Source organism: Paroedura picta, chromosome 6 (assembly GCF_049243985.1).
Source record: "Paroedura picta isolate Pp20150507F chromosome 6, Ppicta_v3.0, whole genome shotgun sequence".
NCBI classification, from domain to species: Eukaryota; Metazoa; Chordata; class Lepidosauria; order Squamata; family Gekkonidae; genus Paroedura; species Paroedura picta.
The window spans coordinates 59718804-59739143 of NC_135374.1; the positions used below are offsets into that span (position 1 = coordinate 59718804).

At 42.1% G+C, this 20340-nt stretch overlaps 1 protein-coding gene across 2 annotated transcripts in view; it reads left to right on the forward strand.

The window, feature by feature from the left end:
- The first annotated feature begins 216 nt into the window (after positions 1-216).
- The window catches only part of DOP1B (DOP1 leucine zipper like protein B), an 82327-nt gene continuing 62203 nt past the window's right edge, over positions 217-20340 (forward strand). The window contains exons 1-6 of one of the 2 annotated variants that reach the window (XM_077342657.1): positions 217-370; positions 5164-5334; positions 13739-13920; positions 14047-14217; positions 17998-18187; positions 19878-19976. In XM_077342657.1, coding sequence (XP_077198772.1) covers positions 5197-5334; positions 13739-13920; positions 14047-14217; positions 17998-18187; positions 19878-19976 — 780 coding nt within the window. In that variant the 5' untranslated portion in view covers positions 217-370; positions 5164-5196. Of the gene's footprint in view, positions 371-1068; positions 1090-5163; positions 5335-13738; positions 13921-14046; positions 14218-17997; positions 18188-19877; positions 19977-20340 lie in introns of those variants that run through there. The other variant, XM_077342658.1, reaches the window with a different exon arrangement.

The window sequence follows — 20340 nt, forward strand, 5'->3', positions numbered from 1 at the left end:
GAAACTTTATATTTGTGTCTGTCTCCGAGCAGATCATCAGCCAAAAATCATCACCAAAGCGTTGGGGCTGGAACACTTTGGGAAAGGACGCGTGTGTCTTGTCCATATTCTGTTGCTTTTCCAAACGTCCACACGCTCCTCGGTGGTATTGGCCCACCTTGAAAGGCAAAAAAATGCCGCACTTTCCCGGGCCTGGTCGCCACAGCAACGGGGCGTTCCATTCTCCTCTCCCGGGCCTGCCCCCTCGCGGCTAGCCCCCGGCTTCCGCCCCGCCCCGCCTCTGTTCGGTACACGTCGCCGCAGCGGGAGCAACTGAGGCGCCGCCGTCCGAATTAGTGGGGCATTTCGTCTGTACTTGCTCCTTCAGACGGTGAGTAGGGGAGAAGCAGTTGCAACACGGAGGAAGTCTACTCAGCAGAGCAATGTGTCCAACTTGTTTATATCCTGGGTAATGATGGTCCCGAGAAGCTGCTTGGAAGGGGAGCCCTTTCTAAAGCGGCACCGTCTCGGCGGATCCAGCACATTCTGATGCTCTCAAACCGGAGGAGCAACCCCTCCGCACCTCCTTCCATTTCTGATCTCTCGCCCGTTATCCCAATTGCACCTGTGGAGGCAAGGGGGTCGGTGCGGGAGGGCCTGTTTCCCCACACGCACGCCGTGTCTGTGTTTGGGGCGTGTTTCACAGTTCCTGGGAGTCTCCCCGGGTGCTGCAGTAGCTGGGTGTTAGACCAGCGGTTATGTTGACACTGATATTTCACAGCTGTTGGGTGGGGGTTGCCGCGAAGTAGCCTGTTTAAAGGAAATGCGGGGGAGACCAGGAGGCAGTTCCAGCCTGGTCAGTGCACTGGCCTTTTCGCGGTTCTTCACACACGCACCTCAGGGCACGCCTGTACAGCGCAGCTGAAGCGGAGGCAACCGTGTTGAGGTGGACCGCGGAAACGGCTGTTTTCAGCCTCAGTAAATAGACTCTAGAACTGGTTGGTCTTCTGCAGGGCAGGGCATCAGTACTGGGAACTGCAGTGATGGGGGGGGGGTAGCCGTGTTGCAGCAAAACCCAGCAGGGTTCTTATGGCAGGTTTTGTTTGTCAGGTAAGCATTTGTGGAATAGAGCCCTGCGCATCAGTCGTATTGCAGTCTCTTGTTCTGGAAGAAAAATGGTAGTGAAAGGGTAGTACAGCTTATTACAGATAGCTATGGATAAATATGTTGCCAACCATTGCAAAGGTCTTTGTCACTTTAAAACAAATATTGGGTATCTGTTTTAATATGCATTTTATTTGATTATGCTTGTATTTTATTTTTCCTTTGATATTTATTCCCCTGTGCTTTGCATTTCCTTTCCACATTCCCTTTCCAAGTTAGGGAACAGACCCCAAGAATACCAGGGGCAGGGGCTCATGGGAATTGTAGTCCATGGACATCTGGAGGACCACAGGTTGACTACCCCTGATCTAGTGGACTGTGTGTTGTTCTGTCCTTTTTTAAACAGTTGTAGGGCAAAGAAGATTTTCTTACATCAGTGCAACTAAGATGTTTGACTTGAATGTTGGTGTTGCACACGTTCAAATATCCACTTAGCTCTGAAGCTTATCGGGTGACTCATGCTTACCACAGCCTAGCACCATATTGGACTGTTGTGGGAGTATGCAAAAAAAGGGAGTGCAGAACTGTATAGAAATGTATAATACAGGTTTCAGAGTGGATCCTTGGAATGGGACAGCTGCACGAAGACAGGTATCCAAAAAGCTGCCTTAAGAGTGAGTAAGGGCTTGGAAGTGCCCCAGTTGATACTTAGTTTTTCAAAAAGCAAATTTCGAAGCCACACTGCAAACTACTTTTGACAACACTTTTCATTTCAAAAGCTTTTCCTGAATTGGTTGCTGTTTACTAATTTGCTTATACCCCATCTTTTTCCATAATGGGAGCCCAAGGTGGCTCCTATTGTTATCCTCTCCTCCATTTTATCTTCACAACAACCCTATGGAGTAGGCTAGGCTGCATGTATGACTGACAAGGTCACTCAGGAAGTTTCCATGGAGATTTAAACCTGACTCTTCAACTGTTGTTTAAGAAATGAAAGTCAAGGGCCTGTTGGACATGCATAATTAGTCTGAGGTGGGGAGTTATATCCTGACTGTAGTCTTCAGAGCTGCAGTCTGGGTACCCTTTGTTTAACCTTAAGTCATTTCATTGTTATCAGCTGTATTGAGCAAAATATGTAATGTAGTTCATATGTTCTGTATGCCACCTAAAAGATTAATACTTTGAGCAAGTCAATCTGGAATCATATTTGACTTTCTTAGTCTTACCAATGTATGCTGAGGATACCAGACAGTCAATTCCAGTGATACAAATCGATGCTTAAACTTAGTAGACAACAGACCTACATTTAAATCAAGGCAAATAATTCAGACAGGGTCTAAGATAGTGGTCCCCAACCCCCGGTCCACGGCCCGGTGTCAGGCCGCAAGAGCTTCGGCGCTGGGCAGCGGCTCCCTCTTCCCGCCCCCCCACAGCAAGAAGCTTGCCAGGCCGCAAGCAAATCGGCTGCCGAAATGGCCAGTTAGCTTGTGGCCTGGCAAGCTTCTTGCTGCGGGAGGAGGGGAGAGAGGGAAGCGCGGCCACCGGCACGCTGGCGGCGCAAACGAGCATGTGCGCCCAACGGGGCCGCAAACGCACACGTGTGGCAGTTTCACGCATGTGCACATGCACAGAGTCACCACACATGCACATTTGCACCCACGACGGGAGCGCAAATGTGCACGCGCATTGGCCTCGCGCATGTGCACTAAACTGCCGCATGTGCGCATTTGCAGCCCCATCGGGTGCAAACACGCATGTACGGCAGGTCCATGCATGCGCGTTTGCTTGGGGGTGCCGCGTATGTGCGGGGGCCCGGGTCGCCCTCCCCCCACCCCTTGGCAGCGGTCCGCAACCTGAAAAAGGTTGCAGACCGGGGGTCTAAGAGATTGCCGTTTCTGCCACTACTCATATTAAGGTGTTTATAAAGTCCAAGTTTTTTTCTTTCTTCAGTAGTTATTTCTGTATTGTTGGTTGATACCTAACATTGTGGAACTGTCAATTAATATTCACTTGAAAACTTCTACTAAACAATATGTTACTGTGTAAACACAGGAAAGTAACTCCTATTTACATTTGATTGTGCTATTGTTAAGAGTTAATGATTAACTTGGTTGCTAAAACCTGAGGAAAATATTTAGCATTTGCTTCCATGTGGCCTTATACATCCAGATCACTTCAGCTTCATGACAGTTATGTGGCTGAGGCTACAATCCTAAATTTGTTTACTAGAGACATTTAAACAATATTTTCCCTCCACCTACATGTAGTACTGCAGTTCTGTATGTCATATTTTATATACAGGAACAAAATTAATTAATACTGCATCTTACTGTCTACAACCAATCAGTAGTGATGGAACAGTATCCATAAAAATTTGGTAAGTCTGTCATTAGTGCCTAAGGTCAGAAAACTTCATTATTAAATTCTGGAAAGGTATTTGCTTTTATTTCATTAGAAGACTGAATGAAAACTCTTAAGAGAATTATTTTTCATATATATGAACACAGTTTAGAAAATTTGTAGCCAGTGACCTCATCACTACAGTTGCTTAACTTCAGCCCTACGCCTCCATCATAATGTTTTAATTTATTTCACAAAATATTCCATTTAATAGTGAAGGTTTCTGACCTTAGGTACTAATGACAGGCTTAACAAATGTTTATATGGATATTATTTCATTTTTTCTACTGATTGGCTTTAGATAGTAAGATGCAGTAAGTATGTGTTGTAGCTGCCTATTTTGTTTCTGTATATAAAGTATGACATACATCATTGTAATAGCACATGTGTGCGGAGGAAAATACATATTTTAATATCAACATACAATTTACACATTTTCAGGCTTTAGTCATTACTTAGTCATTAATTGGGAGGACTGGCAAGTACTCCAGAAGATAGAGACAGAGTTCAACGAGATCTGAACACAATGGAAAAATGGACAAATGAGAACAAGATGCAATTTAATAAAGATAAGTGTAAAGTTCTGCATCTAGGTCAGAAAAATGAAAAACATGCCTACTGGATGGGGCATACACTTCTAGGTAACACTGTGTGTGAACGAGACCTTGGGGTACTTGTGGATTGTAAGCTAAACGTGAGCAGGCAGTGTGATGCAGCAGTAAAAATGGCAAATGCCGTTTTGGGCAGTATCAACAGGGGCATCACATCAAAATCACAAGATGTCATAATCCCATTGTATACGGCACTGGTCAGACCACACTTGGAGTACTGTGTGCAGTTCTGGAGGCCTCATTTCAAGAAGGACGTAGATAAAATTGAAAGGGTACAGAGGAGAGAGACGAGGATGATCTAGGGCTAAGTGACCAAGCCCTATGAAGATAGGTTGAGGGACTTGTGAATGTTCAGCTTGGAGAAAAGGAGGTTGAGAGGGGACATGATAGCCCTCTTTAAGTATTTGAAATGTTGTCACTCGGAGGAGGGCAGGATGCTGTTCCCGTTGGCTGCAGAGGAGAGGACATGCAGTAATGAGTTTAAACTACAAGTACAATGATATAGGCTAGATAGCAGGGAAAAAAATTCACAGTCAGAGTAGTTCAGCAGTGGAATAGGCCTTGGAGGTGGTGAGCTCCCCCTCACTGGCAGTCTTCAAGCAAAGGTTGGATACACACTTTTCTTGGATGCTTTGGGCTGATCCTGAGTTGAGCAGGGGGTTGGACTAGATGGCCTGTATGGCCCCTTCCAACTCTATGATTATTAGCTGGAAAACTAAAGTTTATGCTGGAAAGTAAAGCATTTTAGTTCAAGTAAACAATACTCTGAATTTCTTTGGTAAAATAATTTATGAATGAACCTGATATCTCTCAGGTTCCCCATAGAACAATGGATAATTCTTGCAAGTCAAAGCATTGTTTGTACTGAGCTACAGCCTTAAAGCTGTATTGTTGCAACTTCTTTGTGGAACTAACCTTCCAGTGTGATACACAAAGTGTTAACTTATTTCTAAATGTTCACTTTACATTTACTGTCTCTCATTAGGAATATTTACACATGTACTTGGCAAACAATGAGTTCAGTATGTCAGATGACATTGTTTTTTGTTTCACTGTTTGTTTGTTTTAGCTTACCAGCCTGCTTTGGCTATGAAAATCTAAAATGGATCCTGAAGAACAGGAGCTGCTTGGTGATTATAGATACAGAAATTATTCCTCAGCGATTGACAAAGCATTGAGGAACTTTGAATCTTCAAGTGAGTGGGCAGATCTTATATCATCTCTTGGAAAACTCAACAAGGTAAATATCTAATTTTTAGCAAAGCTTGTTAAAATTGAAAGTTATGGTTGGATACATTCTAAGTTTTCTGTCAATGGTTTCCATTGTCCACCCTTTGTAGCGCACAGATATCCACAAAATGCCTCTTTTAGTAGATGGTAGACCCTTAGGAATGACTTGAGGGCTATCTGAAGCAGAAATAAGGAATGTTTTACTCTAGTATGTTGTTAGCCATCCTGAGCCTTCAGAAAAGGCCAGCATAGAAATATAAAATAAATATATAAATAAAGGCAGGATTTAACATTTTGGTTTTATCCCAAGGAAAATTTAAAAATGAAAGTAATATACTTATCCTCATTTTAAATTAATGATTTTTAGTAGTATCTTTGTATCTTGTAGGTACGACAAACCATTGATCTTTCACGAGGCACACTACTCATTATTCTGCCCTGTGTTGTTACATTAACTTCCTAAATTTAGCTCATGGAGAAATAGAACTGGAAAATGCAGTCTATGGAACTAGCAATGGAAAGCTCTTTTATTGCTTGAAATTATAGTTAAAACTTTATCTCTTTGTATGTATACAATAGACCCAAACTGTTTTGAAGCAGCTTTTAATCAAAAAGCCATACAGTTGTGGAATGTGTTCCTCCATTCATCTCTCCTTCCCTTTATTTTAGTAAAATTACACAATGGCATTCTGCAGAGGTAATAGCAAACCATGATTTACATTGTGTGAATGAATGGGGGATCCGTAAACATTCTTACCTTCTTCCTATCTATGTGTGCAGTCAGAAAATGAATTATGTCCACTGCTGCGACAGTGTCATTTTTTACTCTTAACCATGAAAGAAGAAAAGGGCTGCGCCAACTTATTAAACAAAGAAAGTGTGTGTGTATGTGGGGGGGGGGGGAGATCATGCTTGTAAGGAAAGAAGTGTTAACCCAGATAATATTTGGTTTGTCTGTGCACAACGTACACACTATCTGATTGTCCCTCAGTGGGAATTGTGCGCTGCACTTCGTCATGGGTGCCATGACTATGGCAGCCTAGCTCCTGTGGCTGGGCTGCCAAACTCCAAAGCCTCCTGGCCACCGGGGAATGGGGGAGGCTGCTGGCTGTGGCCACTGCACTGGCTATGGTGGCTCAGCACCCATGGATGGGCCACCAGATTCCCAGGCCTTTTGTCCACCAGTGAGCCAGAGAGGCCAGGAAGCCACAGCACTCTGCAGGAGCCCTCCTGCCTGCTGCCCCTTTCAAAGTCCGTTTTCAGAACTTTGATACGTGGGACTTGCCTTGTGGGGTTCTCCAAGGCTCAGTCCTGTGCTCCATGCTATTCAACTAATGTGTAAAGCCCTTACAGGAAAGCATTAATGATTTTGAAGTGTATTGTCATCAGTTTGCTGATGATATCCACTTTAATATTTGTTTATCCACATTGCACAATGTTTCTATGAAAGTCCTGATCTTTTACTTTACTGCTTTGGTTAAATGGCAAAAAGTGAAAAAAATCCATCTAAAAAATCCCATAAGACAGAAATAGTATTATCTGGAAAGGCTGAGGTCTTGAACAGTGGGCTTCCCATTTTTGATGAGATCCAGCTGACACCCCCTGACTCTGTTAAGAGTTTATAGGAGTATATGTAAGTATGATAAATAAATATGGGATCCAGCACCATCAGTGGAGAAGCAAGTCAATGCTGCTTTAAAAAAAAAGACACTCTTCCAGCTACATTTAGCTCATAAGATGACATCTGACCTTAGATTTGGCCACATGAATCCATGCTGGTTATGTTCAAGCTAAACTGTTTTAATACCCTCAATATCAGTGGTTCTCAACCTTCCTAATGACACGACCCTTTAATATAGTTCCTCATGTTGTTAGGGTGACCCCCAACCATAAGATTATGCAAGTGTTCTTTCACAGAAATTAAACCGAAACTGACCAATGGCATAAAGATCCATTATTCACGATTGTATGTAAACTGTTTATTTCCCCGGGGGTTTTCAGTCCAGTTCTGCCTCACCATGCCGATCTTGCTCTTTTCTGCTGCTCCAGACAAACACTCTCTCGATTTACCCCGCAGGACTGTTGTGTGGATGACACCCATCCCCCCTGGCCAGGCTGCTTGCCCTACTGCGACCCCTGTGAAAGGGTCGTTTGACCTCCAAAGGAGTCCCAACCCCCAGGTTGAGAACCACTGCTCTATATGGATCTGCCCTTAAAATCAACTTGGAAACTCTAGTTGATATAGAATGCTGCATCCTGGCTACTTCTGGCATCAGGTAGAAGGTGCCTATCAACCATTCTGCAGTCATTCCATTGCTCACCAATCAGTTACTGGGTTTAATTCGAGGTTCTGGTTATCATCTACAGCAGGGGTAGTCAAACTGCGGCCCTCCAGATGTCCATGGACCCACATATCTTCAGGACTGCCTGTCATAATAACTATGTCACAAAAGTTTCATGAAGGTACCATCCTGCAAAGGGTTAGCATTGGCTTGTGCCGTGAGCAGATAACTGTTGAGGATGTGAAGAAGGCCCCTACACTTCTATAATTTTTCTGAATGTGCAAAATAGAATTGAGGAGGTTGCTTTGATAAGGAATAGTACTGTAGTCTATTGCAGTTTTATTTCACTGCTTTGTCTTCTAGCTTTGTAACCCACGTTTTGCATTGTGACATGGCATGCCTTAGGCACTTCTACTAAGGGTAGAAAGATCTATCCCCCCAAATTAAATAAAATATAGTTTCCTTCATACCTCTGAACTATACATACTATACTTAATCTATTCTAGGAAACCTCTTGAAATGTACAACAATGTAGTAGATCTGGTTATCAGGTTCTTTTACTGACATCAGTCCATCTGCTGCATGTTTTCTAATCTTCTTAATCTTCTTAGTGTGGATTCAGACCCAACACTCTTGTCACACTTCATTTCAGTTTTGTCCTTCAGTATCTTAGAAGAAATCATTGTGTTTGCACACACGCATACCTCCTACAAGAATTGCTAGCAAGGGGTTGTATCTACTTCTATAGTACTAAATGCAGGATTTTTGCTGTTATTCTATCCCCTCGCTCTCTTCTGCCCTCTTTTTAAAAAATTAGATCTCGGTTTCCCAGGAAATCACTGGTGGGGCGGGAGGGTCTTTTGAGATGGGGCTGTGAATTAGCCAGCTTTAGTTTCATCAGTTGAATTACAGTCTAACTAAAATCAGAGTCCAGTAGCACCTTTAAGACCAACAAAGATTTATTCACAGCATGAGCTTTCGAGTGCAAGCACTCTTTGTCAGAGGGGACATGATAGCCCTCTTTAAGTATTTGAAAGGTTGTCACTTGGAGGAGGGCAGGATGCTGTTTCCGTTGGCTGCAGAGGAGAGGACACGCAGTAATGGGTTTAAATTACAAGTACAACAATATAGGCTAGATATCAGGAAAAAAAATTTCACAGTCAGAGTAGTTCAGCAGTGTAATAGGCTGCCTAAGGAGGTGGTGAACTCCCCCTCACTGGCAGTCTTCAAGCAAAGGTTGGATACACACTTTTCTTGGATGCTTTAGGATGCTTAGGGCTGATCCTCCATTGAGCAGGGGGTTGGACTAGATGGCCTGTATGGCCCCTTCCGACTCTATGATTCTATGATTATGATCTTCTTACATGACAGGGAATATATAGCAAAAATCAATTCTGTTACATCTGTGTCACAACCAAATAAAGCCAATGATAATCCTTTGTCAAAACAGCCAATCGATCCCCTAGAATTCAGTGTACTTTACAAAGAGAAACCAAACTGCTGTTTGTTGTTGTTGTTGTTAGGTGCGAAGTCGTGTCCGACCCATCGCAACCCCATGGACAATGATCCTCCAGGCCTTCCTGTCTTCTACCATTCCCCGGAGTCCATTTAAATTTGCAACAACTGCTTCAGGGACTCCATCCAGCCACCTCATTCTCTGTCGTCCCCTTCTGCCCTCAATCATTCCCAGCATTAGGCTCTTCTCCAGGGAGTCCTTCCTTCTCATGAGGTGGCCAAAGTATTTGAGCTTCATCTTCAGGATCTGGCCTTCTAAGGAGCAGGCAGGGCTGATCTCCTTTAGGACTGACTGGTTTGTTTGCCTTGCAGTCCAAGGGACTCAGAATTACAGAATCATAGAGTTGGAAGGGGCCATACAGGCCACCTAGTCCAACCCAAAGACTCGCAAGAGTCTTCTCCAGCACCAGAGTTCAAAAGCCTCAATTCTTTGACGCTCGGCCTTTCTTATGGTTCAACTTTCACAGCTATACATTGCAACTGGAAAGACCATAGCCTTGACTAGACGCACTTTCATTGGCAGGGTGATGCCTCTGCTTTTTAGGATGCTGTCTAGATTTGTCATAGCTTTCCTCCCTAGGAGCAAGCATCTTTTAATTTCTTTGCTGCAGTCCCCATCTGCAGTAATCTTGGAGCCCAGGAAAATAAAATCTGTCACTACCTCCATTTCTTCCCCATCTATTTGCCAGGAATTGAGAGGGCCAGTGCCATGATCATTGTTTTCTTGATGAGTTTCAAGCCAACTTTTGCACTCTCCTCCTTCACCGGCATCAAGAGGCTCTTTAGTTCCTCTTCGCTTTCTGCCATTAGAGTGGTATCTGAGGTTGTTGATATTTCTCCCTGCAATTTGTGACTCATCTAAGCCTGCCTTTCTCATTATGTGCTCCGCATACAAGTTAAATAGGCAAGGCGACAGTATACAGCCTTGCCGAACTCCTTTCTCAATTTTGAACCAATCAGTGATTCCATGCCCGGTTCTCACTGTTGCTTCTTGACCTGCATATAGGTTTCTCAAGAGATAAGATGCTCTGGTATTTCCATCTGGCATATTGAGTGTAGTACTTTTACTGCATCATCATTTAAGATTTTGAATAGTTCAACTGGAATGCTGTCACTTCCACTAGCTTTATTGTTGCTCAACTGAGTGACTTAGCATGTGCTTAGCATGTGCTAAGTCACTGTCAGTATTTAGAATTACAGTATTTATAGAATCTTCAGAAGATCACTTTATTTATGTAGAGCTAAATTAATGGGGGAAAGTTATGCAAGGCTATTGTTGATAGAAAGTAGTGGTAGCTTTTGATTTGAAACATACATACTAGGAACGGGGTAGGGATGGAATCTTTTCCCTAGTTTCAAAGGGTGAGAGTTCATAGAGCCACAGTCCAGTCACCTCACTTCCTGGTCACTTCAGAATACTGACTGTAATATTTAGTGATTGGGGCTGGTAGCCTCAGGAGTTTCACTTGACTGATTAGTACCCATGGAGGGATAGGTATAAAACTGAACTGTTTTCACTAATTTCCAGTGCCAAAGTTCTCCATAGGGACAAAATTACACTCTTCATAGATGAACAATAATAACCAATGGCACTTTTCAACTGAATGCTGGAAGTAGTGGTTAGCTTTTTTAATGTCAGTGAACAGCTCTAAAAGTTTTCTAGGCCTTCCCACCTCATTCAATTGATTTTTGTGTAGAAGTTATTAAAGAATAATAAACTTCCTTTAGGTTTGGTGAAAATTGCATTGTAGTCGTCACAGGGTGAGGGTGATTACTTTTTAAAGATCAGGGCCTCCGGATTCCCATCACTGTCTAAAGTCATCAGTATGGGTCCATTGGCTGGAACAACAGGGCTAAGTTTAGAAGGGCTGGAGAATTTGACTATGCCGCCATCTGTTTGTTGTTTTGTATAGGGTTTTTATGGGGTTTTATATTGTAATTGTATCGTTTTATCTGTAAATTGCCACACGACAGCTATTGCTGATAGTGGCGGTATAGAAACAAATATTAAATAAATAAATAAGAACTTGGGTCAAGGTTTATTTCAACTGTGGCTCTATAGAATCATTTGCTTTCTAAAAGCTGACCTTAAGATAATGTATGGACATACAACCGTTTTACTATAAAAACAAGTTTAAGTGCATTGATTATTTTTAGAAAAATAGTGGGTAGAGGCCTCCATGGGGTGTGTGCAGCTTGTCGCATGCTTTGAAAGGGAGCAAATATATAAAAGAGCCTCTTGTGGCGCAGAGTGGTAAGGCAGCCATCTGAAAGCTTTGCCCATGAGGCTGGGAGTACGATCCCAGCAGCCGGCTCAAGGTTGACTCAGCCTTCCATCCTTCCGAGGTCGGTAAAATGAGTACCCAGCTTGCTGGGGGGTAAACGGTAATGACTGGGGAAGGCACTGGCAAACCACCCCGTATTGAGTCTGCCATGAAAACGCTAGAGGGCGTCACCGCAAGGGTCAGACATGACTCGGTGCTTGCACAGGGGATACCTTTACCTTTACCTTTTTAAGAGGAGAGCCCGGTGGCCCATAAAAACTTTAAAATCAAAATGGAACTCCCTGCTTTTCTGATGATTTATAACTGCTCAGCTGAAGCTTGTGTTTAATTTTGTGTGCTGATAGCCAAAGATTTATCTTTGTCCAGGTTGAGAACCAGTTATACTTGATGCACCTACAACATATTGGTGGAAGTAAAGTGCAGGGTATGCATTGTCATCAGAGAGTTCTGCCTTTTACTTTCAGAGTGAAGACAATCCACGTGACTGCTTGGAATTTAGTACAGTTTGGTGCTGGCTAAATTGACATTTATTGTTATGAATGCAGGAGGGACTTTTCAGTCTGAGTGTCCAAATCATGTCAGCCTTAGCACAATGCTAAGGTCTTAGGCTCTTTTCAATTCAGATGTCAATACACTTCCTTATGTACTTAATAGCTGGCGTTAGCGCTGCTGTTTGCTGCCATCTCTTTATTTTCAAGATGCATGTTAAAACTAAAACACACATATTCTGTGAAGTATGGGGGGAAAGTTCCCTGTTTTTTTCTGAGGATTTAACAATTTTAATCTCTAGCAGAATGAGAGTCTTGTGGTGCATTAGACCAACAAATTCATTGTGGCATACATTTTCATGACAAGCAGGGGAGTGGTTATATCCAACAGTAGAGAAAATAGCAACACCAAAAAATTACCATTAATTTAAAATGCATATTTATACTGAATTCCTAATGCACACAGAGAGATTTTCTTTCTGATAAAACAAAGGGACTATGATTTGTTAATGTGAAGCTTTTGTTTGATACACAACAATCCATCTATGTGAATTGACAGGTATATGAAAACTGGATGTAGAGGTAGGCTGCATTCATATATTAAACAAGCTTCAACTGAACTGCTGTAAGGCAGGAACATAGTGTACAGTTGTGCCTGCAGGAACCCTTCAGCATTCTCTAGTGTGTGAAGCTGGGTTGAATTCTTCCCAATTCACCATGATGCCTACGTGCAAGAAGGTTAATGAGAAGGTTAATGAGGCTCTATCCCCATCCATTGCTGGTGTTCTGGGGGACGGGGGGAACTTGGCAACCCTAGATGCATTGGAGTGTTCTGTTTGCATTTCTCTTTGTAAATGGTTGTTAGACACTAGTTTGCACTATATTCATGCAATATACTTTGCTGAATACATTCTTACAGCAACAGACAGAATATAACAATCTGCCTTAAAATTTTTTTTATTTTTATATGATTTAATAACAATGTTTGCTGTAGAAGTTAGACTTTCATCAAGCTGAGGGGGTGCAGATGTGTGTGACTTGTTCAGTCTAGCTTGCAGAAGTAGCCAACCAAACCCTCAAACTACTAGCCATCTGAAGTAGCTTAATTCTCTTGGAATTGCAAGATCTGTAATGTGCATAATTCAGCAGTTTGTGAAGAGTGTCATACATGGGGCATGGGAGGAGATGTGTAGATCAGGAGCTCCTGGTATTTTTGAACCAATCTCCTCTTGTGTCCTGATTTGCTCATTTGAGCACATTGAGCACTACTTCTTCATTTGAGCACATTTCCCCCCTGCTTGCCTCCAGAACACACTGAATGGATGCAGAACAACTGTTAGACAGTTAGTTAGGACTCTCTCTCTTCTCTTTCTTTACAAATTTGGTTTCTCTTCTCAAAACTATTTTATTCTTTTAAGCAGCTTGGTGCACTGCATTCTTCGCATATTAAACTCTGCCAACGAAGTCGTATAGATACATATTTGAAAATTAACTAAGCCTACAAACACCTGTCTAAATTTGTAAAACAATAACTTTGAAATTATTGCTAAACTTGCCGTTTGTAATGAGCAGCTCTCTAGTTATGTACTGCTTGCATATGGCTGCATAGCCACAGCATTCTCCTATTCATCCAGCTGTGTTGGTACACTGGGGGACTATTGAGTGTTGTACAAGGAAGACTTTAAAAGTAGTTGAGTATGTGGTTATAAACATGGTCATGATATATCCATGTCTTGAAAACATTGACTTCATTGAAAGCATCAGTTCTCAAAAATTCCATTAGAAATATTCTGCTAAGCGCACATTTACAGTATACCCTTCCTCAATATTTTGTCTGTTTACAGGCCCTTCAAAGTAATTTGAAGTACTCCCTTTTACCAAGACGCTTGATTATCAGCAAGAGATTGTCCCAGTGTTTGCATCCAGCTTTACCTAGTGGAGTGCATTTAAAGGCACTAGAGACATATGAGATCATATTTAAAATTATTGGGACCAAATGGCTTGCAAAGGACTTATTCCTCTACAGGTAAGGGTTTTCTTTTTTTTATTTAAAGAGATTAGATTGGAATTAAGCTTGATATAATTAATCTGCTTGTTGGTACTTTTTTCCTCTTTTGAAAATTAAGTTTTCTTTTTTTTTCTCCTCCCCCAGCTCAGGCTTGTTTCCCCTGCTGGCAAATGCAGCAATGTCAGTTAGACCGGTTCTCCTTGGTCTATATGAGAAATACTTCCTTCCTTTACAGAAGTCTCTCCTGCCAAGTCTTCAAGCCTTCATAACTGGACTTTTGCCTGGTTTGGAGGAAGGGTCAGAAATTTATGACAGGTTAGCATCATGTACTCATAGGAAAAAAATCCGATTATATACTAACATATTTCTGTTTATTTGTGCAGTGTTCACAGTCTTTTGTGTGATTGAACAATGTAAGTAACTGCAATAGATGCAAGAAGGATGGGAGCATGTAGTTCTGGAGTTGCTATGTTCTTTCAGTATCTGGAAGTGGCCACAGAAATGGCATTTGATGGCAGAATCATAAATGCAAGCAAAGCTTCCACCCTCAAACAAGGGGACAGTTGTAATATACAGTAAAAAAAAAATGCTGTAGCAGCAAGAACCATTTAAACAGCCAAGTCTTTTCCTAACTGCAATAGAAGAGTTGATTGTTTTTATCCCACTTCTCTCCATCCTAAGGAGCTTCAGACAGTCTCACAATCTCTTCCTAGAACAGTCACCTTATGAGGTAGGTGGGGCTGGGAGAGTTTTGACTAACCAAAGATCACCCAGTAGACTTCATGTGGAAGAGTAGGGAATTAAATATATGGAGGAATAGGGAATTAAATTCTCTACTCCTTTATACAAAGCCTGCTGGGTTACCTTCAGCCAATTGGCTGCTCTTAACCACTACATGCTGGCTCTCTGTAATGGGCACCTGGATCTCTGTAATTGACAGTCGGTCTCCAAGGTCTGAAGATTTTTTTTTCCACAGTCTTGTTTGCTTGTTTTTCTGTGATCTTATGCTTGCAAAGCATATTGAAGTGATATTTGGCATTAAAGTTTTGTATAGCTTCATGTAATTTTCCCTGGAATCCTTACAGCTGTATAGCTTGGCACTCATAATGCAAATAAGAGGTTGAGACTGAGGCAGTGACTTATCTAAAGTTTCTGTTATGACACTTGCACTAGAGACATATGGCTCACACGTGAGTCACCTCCCTCAATCACTTTTGTCATTTGCTGAGCCAAGAAGTCTCTCCTTTATACCTTTCCTGTTTGGAAGAGAAAGCATCTCAATTCCATGTATTTTTTAATTCACAGAATATAATTGTGGCCCTAATGTTTGGTTTTTTCTCAAAATCCGTTACTAGTTCATGCATTTTTAAAGAATTTACTATGCAGTAGTCTAAGGAATTGATAGTTTGAAGGAAATTTTGAAAATTCTAAGACTAATTTTTACCATTATTCACAAGAATGATGCTACTGTCCATGAGTCTCCAAGAAGCTTTTCATTTCCCCAAAATGTAGAGTTCTTCCCTCTTAGGATTTCCATTGATTGGTGGGGCGAACATCATATTTAAAGAAGGGGAAAAAGACGTGTTACAAATGTCAGTTCTTGCTGTTTACTTAAAGGGATTCTGGCTATTTACTTTATTCAAAACTGTGAGCAATTATTGTGGTGACATACATTCTGTCTTTCTCCCACCAATGTTCTTCTGAAAGGGAAGAGGTTCAAAGAGAAACAGCCATAAGTCTTTGTTTTGTTTTTTTGCAATCAGATAGTGTTGCTGCTTCAACACAGCTTTGTCTGTTTATTGCCTTCTGTATCATCTGTATGACATAGTGGTCCAATAAAGCTCCATTTACCCTTTCTCCATCTTTGGTACATTTTTTCTCAAACCTGCTTTTCTGTGGTCTTTTAGGGGGAAATGCAATCTTAAATGCATTTTTAGTTGATTTGGACAGGAAAGTATATAATATCCATTGGGGGGTTATTGTTTTAATTGGGGTTGGGTAGTTTTATTTCATTCCTGTCTTTCTGAATTGTAAGTTTTAGTGAGCTTTAGTGGCCAAGAGTGGCGACTAATAAAATAAATAAATAAATAAATAAAATAGTCCAATTTGCATTGACAATTTTCTTTTCCTCAACCCCTTTGACTTTTTTTTTTAATTGCTGGATAGGTAAAGCATTACAACTGTCTGTTGTCACAATCTACCAGCTCCTCTACATTTTTAGATTTTATTATTTTTACAGTAAGCCCTTTTTGTTACTTTTCTCTTATATTTCTGTCTGTAACCCAGTGTGTAGAGACCCTTGAAAAACAATTGAGGCTGGGATTTCAGAGGATCTGATTTACTGTGGTTGATATTCGAATGATCTAGCAATTGCCTTTTAAAAGAAAAAAGGCTCTCTGGCAGAATGGGAAATGGGGGAAGGGTGACCATGGGGAGCTAAAATTGAGAAAGGGCAGTATTTAACTGCAGTGTGGTCATTCTGTTGTTGCTCTGAATGCCTGTGAAACAAGAGATTCATGGAGAATAGCCAACACATAAAAGCAATGTATCACTCAGGAATTTGGGCTCAATTCTTTGCTTTTCATGGACAAACATGTGTCGAGACGTGCGTTTTACCATCTATGCTGGGCCTGCCAACTGGCTCCCTATCTGACTTGGGGAGGACCTTGCCATAGTAACTTATGCAATGTCATTTTGAGACGGTACTACTGTAACACGCTCTACACAGGGTTACCTTTGAAGATGCTTTGAAACTGCAGTGGTCAGGAACAAAGGTACCAAATTGCTGATTGAAGTCTCCTAGTCAGAGCATATAATGCCTATCCTATGGCAGCTGAACTAGCTCTCAGTTAGTGTCTGGGGCCAGTTCAAAATGTTGATACCTACTTTTAAAGCCATAAATGGCCTAGCCCCTACTATGGGATGAATCTCCAGGCATGAAGCTCCCTGTCTTCATCAATCTTCATCTCAGCATTTATTCACAAACAGGTGTTAAAAAGCTTTTAGCTCATTCCCTCACCAATGCCGGGATCAGATAGCTGATCAATGACTGATCTCCTTTCTCTGGCATCGAGGACAGAAGGTAGCATTAGGAGAGAGCTCATCAAGCCATCACTAACTGGCTTACAGAGTCCCACAGGGGACAGTTCTCTCTCCAATTCTATTCAACATCTTTATGCGCCCTTTTGCTCAACTAGTGCAGAGGTTTCGGCTGGTGACACCCTGCTCTTCCTCTTGATGGATAGCCGCCCTGACTCTCCCCCAGAAACATTAGCCAGCTGCCTGGACCAGGTGGCTTTAGCAGAATTGTCTGAAGCTCAACTCTTCAAAGATGGAGGTCCTGTGGCTGGGCAGGAAAAGTCCAAGTGAGGAAGTGCGCCTACCCAACCTGGATGGAGTGCAGCTATCAGTGGCCCACTCTGCCAGGAACCTGGGGGTGATTCTTGATGCCTCCCTTTCAGTGGAGGCTCAGATCACGATGGTAGCATGACTGGCATTTTACCACCTTTGCCAAGCCAAACTTCTAGCGCCCTACTTGGCCCCAGAACACCTAGCCACAGTGATCCACCTGACAGTCAGGTGGATTGATTGGACTTCTGCAATTCACACTATGCTGGCCTGCCCTTATCCTTGATCCGGAAACTACAACTGGTCTAGAACGCAGCTGCCAGGGTCTTCACAGCAACACCTCGGAGGTCCCGCATCTAGTCCATCATATAAGTTTCATCTAAAGTCTGTTTTTTAAACAAAGAAACCTTACACCCATGATTTAACATTTCTTATGTGGTATTGCTCAGGTCCCACCTAACCATTGTCCTTTGGTTTATTAATTGGGAGTAGTATTCCTGAGAAGTTGACAGAATAACAAGAGGAAAAGTACAGAATTAATTCTCTAGACAGTTAAAGTTAACTCTGTGTTCATGTGGGAGTCAGCTCTTCTTGGCAAAGCATAGCAATATGTCTTAATGGCTGAATTACCTAACAGGTTTTTAAGTTTTCACATCAGTGGAATCTGACAGCATCAGAAATATTTTTATACAGTATTATATAAAGACACTTGTTCACTTATTAATTATATTTTTTCTTAATTAATAGAACCGATTCTTTACTTGTGAAGTTGTCTCTCCTAATTGGTAAAGAGGTGTTCTACTCAGCCTTGTGGGGGAGTGTCCTGGTCAGCCCTTCCATAAGGCTGCCTGCGTCCCTTTTTGCTGTTAGTCATATCAACAGAGAACTGTGTGGAAAATATCAGAATTATATGCTGGGAATTGATGCTAAGTTAACGGTAAGTGACACATGTGGATGGGATATATAACTAAACTATAGACAGTGCAGATTAAATAGGCAAATTCTGAATTAATTATGTTTTAAAATAATTACTTTTATTCTTTTGCTGATTTAATACTGATTAACAGTTACAGACTTACATGGAGTCAAGGATCTCTGTGTTGAAGAAATCCCACTTCTTCCCACTCCTTGCTTTGAAGGGGAAAGGAAGCTTCAGGTCGTCCATTCAAAAGATGAAATGCTAAAAGGAGCACTCCAAATATTATTCTACCTTCTTCCTTTCCCTGGCAGCTGCTTTAGAAGGGAAGGAAGGGCTATTTTTCCTTTTACCCCTCAGGAACTGTTGGGCAAGGGATTTGTCAGTGTTTGTATAGGGGGAGGAGTAAATTAGTTATGGTAACTTCCCTTTGCTCAAGCTTTTAACTCCATGCTCTGAACTATTGCCTAGATATTCCCTAGTAGCAGAGGAAAATGTGGATGGAGTTGGCTTTTGTGAACAGTGCGTTCTTTATCAGTAGTGCTCAAGGTCCACATTATGTTGTGTAGCTAAAGCCCAGCATGAGGGAGAACTTCATATGTTAAAGCATCAATGAAATGTTTATATTCGAATAATGGGCCAAGGCCACAGGTCCTGTAGAATATTCCAGTGTGTTCCTTCCAACGGTGCTCTTGGCCAGTGGTCCCCAACCTTTTTCGGGCTGGGAACCGGGGGGGGAGAGGGCGGACCAGGGGGGAGCGAGGCTCTGGCGCTTGCGCATGGGTGGGCGCAAACACGCAGGCGTGGTAGCTCTGCGTTGGTGCGTTTGCCCCCGCTGGTGCCTCCCCCCCACGCGCAGTGCTCACTTCATTGGGGCCCGGAAGCGCCGCGCCGTGGGGGTGGAAGGGAGGCGCGCCCACTTGCGCGCTGGCACCTGCGCCTCTCTCCTCCCTGCCGCGGCCTGGTACCGAGGGCTCCACAGCCCAGTACCAGTTCGCAGCCTGGGGGTTGGGGAAGACTGCTGGGCAACTTCAAAGCATTTCAGGAGCCACTGACCAGCATTCTTTTCGAAGCACAGATCTCAGAATGTGTCCTTTCATAAAAATACTCATTGAAATTGTGAATCCAGCTTATGAACAGTAAGTTCAGAAACACTACCTTTTCAGTGTAGGGACTACACCAGATGTTTTTGTCTTCTTTATAGGTAGAAACCCAATTAATTATGTTAGGATTTGTGGAGTTAACTTAAAAGATTACAGGAGCAATTTTCCTTTCATTACTTTTTGTATCATGAAGAAATTAGTCAACATTTTGGCACTTTACAGTATATAACTTGAGTTTGAAAGGTTAAAGTCCCTTTTTAGTCTACCAGAATAAACCTGAAAATAATGTCTAGAAAAACTAAGTTGTTATAGTATTTTGAATTTAGTGCAAGTGGTTTGTTTTTTAGTATTTTACAAGAATATTGATATATTTGTGCCACTTGTGGTTGTGTTAAGTCTGACTTGGTTTTCTCTTTACTCAGAGATGCCAGTCTTGTAAAGCTTAGAGTGTGGAGATATAAAAGGTAATATAAAAGGGGCTTTTTTACCTCCTGAAGACCTGAAAAACTTTGGATTTGCTCAGGAAATGCAGTCAGGCAATTTGAATGATGTTGAATCAACTTTGTTAGATGAAATGCAATTTCTTCCTTTTTTACTGTTCACTGCAGGTCAAAGCTCTTTGTGCGGCCATGCTGGATTCAAATGTTCTTGTACAAAGAAACACTTTGGAGGTGGTTCTCTTCTTCTTCCCCCTTTACACATCTTTGGTAAGCATTAGTTGAGGTGCAGTATAAGGTATACTTTACAGGCACATAAATGCTAAGAACCATTTGTAGGATCAGTGCTGAATCACCAGATCTGGTATTTGTTATTTATTTAAAGCATGTATCCTACATTCTCCTCCTGGGGCGAGGACATCTTGCTGGGTGAGATTCCACCGTCGGGTCAAGGGAGGCAGGAACTTAACAGTTCTTCTTCCGGTCCCTAGGTGGCACTCACCCGGCCTCTTCAGTTCGGTTTCTGCCTCGGAGGGAGAGCAGTTGAGCTGGAAGATCCGAATAGATTTTACCCTCAAATCTTTCCTATTTCTACCTATTTCTATCTACCTTACCTTGTTTGTGAATACCTAAG